The sequence below is a fragment of the Papaver somniferum genome, chromosome 6 (genome assembly GCF_003573695.1).
Source record: "Papaver somniferum cultivar HN1 chromosome 6, ASM357369v1, whole genome shotgun sequence".
In the NCBI taxonomy this organism is placed as follows: domain Eukaryota; kingdom Viridiplantae; phylum Streptophyta; class Magnoliopsida; order Ranunculales; family Papaveraceae; genus Papaver; species Papaver somniferum.
In genome coordinates this window covers 76,204,760-76,212,082 of record NC_039363.1, presented here as the reverse complement: position 1 = coordinate 76,212,082, position 7,323 = coordinate 76,204,760, and the positions used below count along the sequence as shown (strand labels likewise).

The following is a 7,323-nucleotide window of genomic DNA, read 5'->3' as shown; positions in this document are numbered from 1 at the left end:
TGAATTTGAAATATTAGTTTTTATTGAATAGTTGTGAATTATTTTGATGAAGCATGCTGGGTTTTAAAAACTTTTGATGTTTTATACTTTGTGATTACAATTATTACTTCAAAAATATATTTGAGGCAACCCAATAACTTTTCTTCGTCCCTAAACTTCCATTCCATGGATTAATTTTTTGTAATTTTTTTTAAGTGATATGAATTTTTTGTCGGCTGTTACGGTCAGTTGGATACGGGTTTAGTCTAAGAATATAACAAAAATCATCGTTATAAAAAGTGGGTTAATTTGCGTTACCTCCTCTGGAGAAGATCATAATTTGAGTTACCTCCCCTACAGAATAAATATTAGTAAAACCTCCTCTCGTCACTTTTTCCATCCAAATCCGGTTAGCTGAGAAGATCATAATTTGAGTTACCTCCCCTGGAGAAGATCATAATTTGAGTTACCTCCCCTAAGAGCATCCAACTGTACGAAGCAGCTGACTCAGCTAACCGGGTTTGGATGGAAAAAGTGACGAGAGGAGGTTTTACTAATATTTGTTCTGTAGGGAGGTAACTCAAATTATGATCTTCTCCAGGGAAGGTAACGCAAATTATCCCTATAAAAGGACATGCACTTTGACTCTGTGATCAAAGAGTCAAAGGATGGACAGATCTAATGGGGACCCGATCCGACGGTCAGGAAGCTCCCGATGGAGCTTTTGTTTGGACGGCTGGGAAACTTCAAGTAATTATATTAAGTTTGTGGGCCGTGCTCTCCGCTCTCTGAGGCCGTCGATGGATGGATGATCATGGTCGTTATTATTAGTCGGTAGCTCTAAAATATCACGACCAGATTTTTCCGGATAACATGCTCTCTCTCTGTTCTTCTCTTCCTCTCTTAAAACACTTCGACCAGATTTTTTGAGTAACCGATCTTAAACCTAAACCTAAAGAAGATACAAATCCTCCCATAATCCACACAAAAAAACTAGATTTTGCATCGTTAATTGGTTACAACTTTCATGTCTACGGTTCGTAAATCTGATTTTATAATCGATTATAGGATTTATTTTCGGAGGAAGAAGAAATTGTTGCGAAGAAAACCTAACCCCTAATCTTTTTGCCCCTTTTTAGTGATTATAATCGTTATGGCCTCTATTGTCTCTTCCAGCAGGTAAATCGTTATGGGATTTTTGAGATGGTGCAGGAATTTTTGCTTGGATGGACCAAGACAACCAACTGAGCTCGAACTTGGACGATCTTTTTACCAGGGGAAGTACATTGCTGGCATTGCAAAGAAGCTCAAGTGAGTTGTTGGATTTCTATACCCTTATACAACTACTGTTTTAAGATTATGTACTTTACGATTTTTCTTTCCTTTTCTTTTCAGAGATGTTGAGCTACTGCTTTGGTTGGCTCGTACCAATAAGATATTTTATTCGAATTATATGGACTATCTTGAGGTTTGTGTCTTCTAGATAGGCCATGGTATAGGATGAGTAGACCATTAAAGGGTTTAGTTTTACTGTAATGCTCATGGATTCCATTAAAGGACGGGTAGAATCAATTTCATTAAAGGATGAGAATAACCAATGAGTGTACTTCTCTCCCAATTTTAGGTAGTTCCAAGTTCTTAAGTTGGTGTTCAGTGTACTTCTCTCCCAGTAACTCATATGAACCGATGGTTGTTGTACCAGATGCAGAACAACTCAAATCATATGAACCGACTATCTTGAGGTTTGTGTCTTCTAGATAGGCCATGGTCTAGGATGAGTAGACCATTAAAGGGTTTAGTTTTACTGAAATGCTCATGGATTCCATTAAAGGACGGGTAGAATCAATTTCATTAAAGGATGAGAATCACCAATGAGTGTACTTCTCTCCCAATTTTAGGTAGTTCCAAGTTCTTAAGTTGATGTTCAGTGTACTTCTCTCCCAGTAACTCATATGAACCGATGGTTGTTGTACCAGATGTTGAACAACTCAAATCACCCGAGAAATAGAAGACCAAAAAGAGCGCAGATATAGCATTACCATGAGCAACTCTCAGATTTTCATTCACATAAACCAACTTTAAACTAAGTTTTATTCAAGCATTAAGGTGTGTAGTTTGAAGTTTAAACTAAGTTTTATTCAAGCATTAAGGTGTGTAGTTTGAAGTTGAAACTGAAGTTAATTTTTTTTTGAATTGTGTATAATGTTTTTATTTTCGTCATAAATCACTATTATTGTCCATGCAAGTCTTGAATTTGAATTGATCCAAGTTTGATTGAGTGATCTTAAACACGTCCATAATGTAGAGTGAGTGGGTCGTTTTAGTAGATTAGTACCGATTGAGATTTTCATTGAGACAGCAGTGTTTTCATTTGAATGAGAAAGTAAAAAGATTATTTGATAATGCGTTGTTTAAAGCGCCCATTGCGTATTGAAAGATTCTTATTTGCATAATGATGTGCCCGTTGCGTATTGAACATATCATTTTGCCATGTTCTTATTTTTTGGGATAGCATTTGTCCTTCTACAATCACATCCAGTAGTTATAGGTTGGGGAAAGAAAGGCCACTACATAGATTATAAGTTAGCCAAGGTGAGTCAGATATCCTTCATTAGTCTTTCCGGCATTTTATGACGATGACTTACTATTTGTAACTGCCAAAATGTTTTTGAAAGAGTAAAGAGCATCATCGAGGTAATCCATGTTTGGATGATTTCAGGGGCAACTTACTGAAGATGAAAATGTTGCTCACTGAGATTGCTACATGTGAACTTGCTATTGTATGCTCATGGCTTAGAATAAATCTTCGCCAGATATTAGGTATCAATGATCTATCTGTGATGGTGCACAATCTCTAAGAAGTTCCGACTAACAATTTATCTACAATTTTACTCTGCTGATCATGTCTAACATTGTATTTAAGATTTGGATGAAGAACAAACTTTGAACGGCATAATATTAGTTTAGTTTACATTTTAATGTGTGATGGATATCACATAACACAACCTTTAGAATTAAAGAAAATGCTTGCATGGATTCTGTTATGACAGAATTAGTTTTATTATATGCTTCAGAAACATCTCAAAAACAGTTTATGAGCACATGATTATATTGGACTCTTTTTTCTATTATTTTTTTGAAGGTAAAAAAAAAAAATAGAAAAAGGAGTCCGATATAATCCTGTGATCATAAACTGGATTTATAGGCTGAGTGACCTTGAGTTCATTTACAGTTAAGTAATGTGTGTGGGTTTCTTCTTTGCTTACCCGAGAAATATATATTGTCTGATAATGCGTAACTGAGAATTTGCCATTTGATTCATCTCTAGAAAAAATTGGTTAGTCTGATGTGTTAATTTCTTTTCCCTCGCATTGTTTCTCGGGATTCATTGGTTCTTTCATAGTAAATATCAGCTGGGCTTGGCTCAAGTTCTCCCTCCACTCATTTTCGCTAATCTCCATTTTCTCTAATTAAAATATGATGCTCTTTCTCTCTATATGTGCAGGTTGTTGACACATTTCTTCACCATACCGAGGGTATTTCGTCAGCCGGAAGGTACTAAAATCTGTCTTTTTTTATAAAGCGCAAAGGTTATGGGATTTTTTGCGTTTGAATGATGTAGAATTTAAGAGTTGTCAGAAAATGACAATTTGGATTCAATACCCACTGATTAATTTTTTTAAAATGATGTTTATGCTGATGGATTGTACTGCATATACAGTTCGTGGAATTGCCTACTTCAGATTTATCATAGGATGTAGTTCCTATTAAGGTATTTTTAGTTAAACTTTGACCTTTGATCTTACTGGAGGAGATGGATTGTACTGCATATACAGTTCGTGGAAATGCCTACTTCAGATTTATCATAGGATGCAGTTCCTATTAAGGTATTTTTAGTTAAACTTTGACCTTTGACCTTCAGATTTAGTTAACCTACTGGCAAGTAATCTAAACTATTGGTTCATTGCTTCGATGATGATATTGTTTGTTTGAGGGATTGTTAGGATTTTAATAGCTTTTTAATTTCGATTAAGCAGATAGTTTAGGTTTTCAGATCATTAATTTGTAGCTGATTTTACATGAATTTAAAATAACTCAGCATTTTCTTAAAGAATGTTTGATAAAGTTTATTAATATTATAGTTTTGCTAATGCGAGGTTGATGGAGCTAATGGAGTTAGATTCACGATTTCAATTCTTTACTTTCATTCTCTAAGTTCCATAATTTCGCTGATCATTTGGTAGACTATCAACCTTTTTTTTTTTTGCATATATGCTTTTTATTGAGAAATCTTAAATAGTAGGCGGTACAAGCAGATGATTAGCTCAAATGATCTGGATTGAATTGAATTAAAATTTTCTTTAATAGGCTAAAGCTGATGAATATATATATTAAATTTTTTTTTGGATTGAATTCAATTTAACTTCTTTAGGGTAGCAGCTGTTTTACCTTAATTGGGTAAACTATCGATGGGGTTGTTACACGTTAATGATAGGCCAATGATTGTATACTTTGAAACATTTATTTATTTATAGCGATTTGGTTCTTTATGGTGCTGAAATGGAAGTTTAACTGCTGTTGCAGATGTTACACATGTGTTGTTTGACCTTGAGCTTACGATTCAAAGAGTGAAAGTGATAGCAACTCCTGATGACAAACAAAGTCATGGACCGTTCTTCGTTGTCGCAGACACATTTTCAGTTTTTCTCATAATCTGGTAAATGATGTTTATCGTGCAAGCATGGTCCATTTAATCGAGTTTCAATTTGTAACTTTCAAAGTTAAAACATCATTTGGTCATTTTAACTATGTAAATACATCGGCAAAAGATATAAAGCTTTGATTCGTGGTGTTTGCTACTTTTGGGTTGCAAGCATTATACTTTTGTGAGTCTTGCATTTGGGTTTTGCACTTCAAACACATACATTGTTACTTCCAAAAGAATTTTGCAGGCTTGGGGGAGGTGTTCTTGGATGCCCAGCATTCAATTCAAGTTTCAGAGCTACACACGGTAGTTTATCACTGAACATATGTAAGTTCATTCTGCTAATTTTTATGTAGTTATAAGATGTTCAGTAAGTGTGTATGGTTTAACTGTACCTAGAGTTTTCATTTGTGTTTTGTTTACTGGGTAAAGTTATCTCCTAATTTGTTCCACGTATGATTGTGTTAGTTGTTTGTTGGTACTTTTACAGTAACGTATTGTCGTAAGGGTTTGCTCAGATTACCATGCGGAGAGTTCCTTAAATGCCCAATTGGCATGTTATTGTAACATATAACTTAACTTCCTTACTGAACCTATAAAGCAGCATATATAGAATATTCATCCGCTTGAGGACATTAATGCTTCTGAGAACGTGATAGTTCTAAGACTGAGTATGCTTTTGAAACAATTTCCATATCGTGTTATCCTTGCCGCTTTTGACTCGGAGAACCCTTACAGCTGGGAAACATTCAACTGCGTTGCTACTTCTGTTCTCTTGAACGTATTGAGTATTACTCTTCCGATGCAACGATAATAGACTTGCAGAGTGGGGAGATTTATGTGGATAATTTTATCTTGAGGTAAGAGGCGGAGAGATAGAGAGTGAGCTATTGCAGCAAGAGGAACTCTCTTTCCCTTGCACGCGTGATAGTTTCCTAGGCTACACCTGATCATAGGGTGGTGCGCAGCAAAATTATTTGATTTTATGTGATCTCCGCTGATTCTCTCCATTTTTCTTTTTGCTTTGTTTTAATAGTTGCTGATTCTGCAGGCTTTGTTCAAAGTGTGGTTTCTGTTGTCCACTTTAAAGTGATGGTGCCTTGAGATATCAGACGGTAAGGATCTTCAATGCGTTTCAAATTTACAAGGTTGCGATTGTAGGATATGTGAGAATATCGCGATTGTACTTTGTGGACAAAAGTTTAATGCCAAGAACAAGTACGTGAAAGCAAGAAAGCAAATCAGGTTACTTTTGATGGGAAGAAATATCCAATACTATGAGAGTCCTACAAAGAGTAATTGCAAATCGTGCTTGCCATTTGATTTTGCTAGATTTGTTTAGCGACTAAATAGCGTATTATGTTGATATTGTGATTATTTTTGCAAATTTTTAGCCAGTGGGATCAAGACTTCTTAGCATTTGTGCATTGAGAAGGTATATATAAGGTGTGCAGGAAGTGGTTGAGCACATGGTGAGTGATCCACCATAGAGGTTGTCGTTCAAATGAACTTAGAGGTATGTTGTATTGTATAAAGAGTGATTAATTGCTTTTCCAGTACACCATTTCGAACTGTGGACCTTCGAACCAAACTAATAGTGGACCTTCAAATCAAACTAATTATATAAGAAATACACATTTTTTCGACCAAAATTTTAGCAGCAACTTCTTATTCCGTTGGTCTCATTTGTTGCCAACAACTTCTTAGAGATAAAGATAGGGTCCTTTGATAGGTATAGATGGTGGAACTGAAAGTGAGGAAGTTGCTGTGCAATCCTTATACTACGAAAGCCGTTCTTCCAAGCATGCTTGGCTGTTAATATCTACAGCTACAAAAGCACCACGGCAAATTTGCACACTGGTGCTGCTTCCTATAGTTATCGAGCTAACATTTAATATTGCATGTTAATAAGAAACATAAACTACAATGTTCCTTTAAGGGTATAGTTGTAACTTTACAAAATTTATCACTACCATTCACTCTCTCTTGATGTCCACATGGTATCAGAGTTCAAGAGAGAGAAGAGAAAACCCATCTTATTCTTTCGAGTATGTGGTTAGTAGGTTTTGTCAAGCACTGAAGCATTACTACTTCTGTCTACTTCTGTTAGAGAGACTTGACATGAAGAGTACCACATAGACTTTGTTTTTACTTAATGATGTCGAAAATTGACTGGATCGACTCAAATTCAGAGGGTTGTCGTCTGTTGACTGTTCGCAGTTGCAAGTCAGTAGATCAATTTTATCAGTTCTATATTTACAAAGTTGTATGATATACATGTTGGAATAATTATATCAGCTATCAGTGGACTTTCCGGGCTTCCCTCGCTGTTTAAACTAACCCCTGATTTATGTGCGCGATTATGAATCTGTGGTGCAATGGTAGCGTGTCTGACTCCATGTCAGAAGGCCGCGTGTTCGAATCACGTCAGGTTCACTGTCCGGCTTTAATTATCTCGGAACACATTGAATAAAATGGCATAATTGCAAGAAACCAAGAATCTCCAAATGGGGATGGGTTTATATTGTTTGCGGCATGGAGATGAACTGTTTCCTACAGGGTCATGTTACTGCGTTGTGCTTGAATTACAGTATTGTCAAAAGTTTTTTAAAAAAAAGTTCTTGGTTATGAATTATCTC

At 35.7% G+C, this 7,323-nt stretch overlaps 1 protein-coding gene across 10 annotated transcripts; it reads left to right on the top strand.

Moving 5' to 3' along the window:
* Positions 1-850: 850 nt before the first annotated feature.
* On the top strand, positions 851-6,240 carry LOC113288035. 10 transcript variants are annotated; one of them, XR_003330437.1, is made up of 7 exons: positions 851-1,290; positions 1,375-1,447; positions 3,485-3,534; positions 4,564-4,696; positions 4,932-5,011; positions 5,423-5,544; positions 5,736-6,240. XR_003330437.1 is itself a non-coding variant. In XM_026536969.1 (7 exons), exons 2-7 carry the CDS (start codon positions 1,206-1,208, stop codon positions 5,786-5,788), a joined length of 474 nt encoding a protein of 157 aa, XP_026392754.1. In that variant the 5' UTR covers positions 851-1,015; positions 1,159-1,205; the 3' UTR covers positions 5,789-6,240. The 10 variants fall into 10 exon arrangements, 5 of the variants coding, with proteins under 5 accessions (XP_026392754.1, XP_026392753.1, XP_026392757.1 ...); XM_026536969.1 differs by lacking the exon at positions 5,423-5,544 and having other exon boundaries at positions 851-1,015; positions 1,159-1,290; XM_026536968.1 differs by lacking the exon at positions 5,423-5,544 and having other exon boundaries at positions 851-1,015; positions 1,156-1,290.
* Positions 6,241-7,323: the final 1,083 nt, after the last annotated feature.

Bases quoted from the DNA above. Each gene is read 5' to 3' on its own strand.
- LOC113288035 (XM_026536969.1), top strand. From the start codon at position 1,206: ATGGACCAAGACAACCAACTGAGCTCGAACTTGGACGATCTTTTTACC. The intron at 3,535-4,563 runs GTACTAAAATCT...CTGCTGTTGCAG, and splicing joins GGTATTTCGTCAGCCGGAAG to ATGTTACACATGTGTTGTTT. The intron at 5,012-5,735 runs GTAAGTTCATTC...CTGATTCTGCAG, and splicing joins TAGTTTATCACTGAACATAT to GCTTTGTTCAAAGTGTGGTT.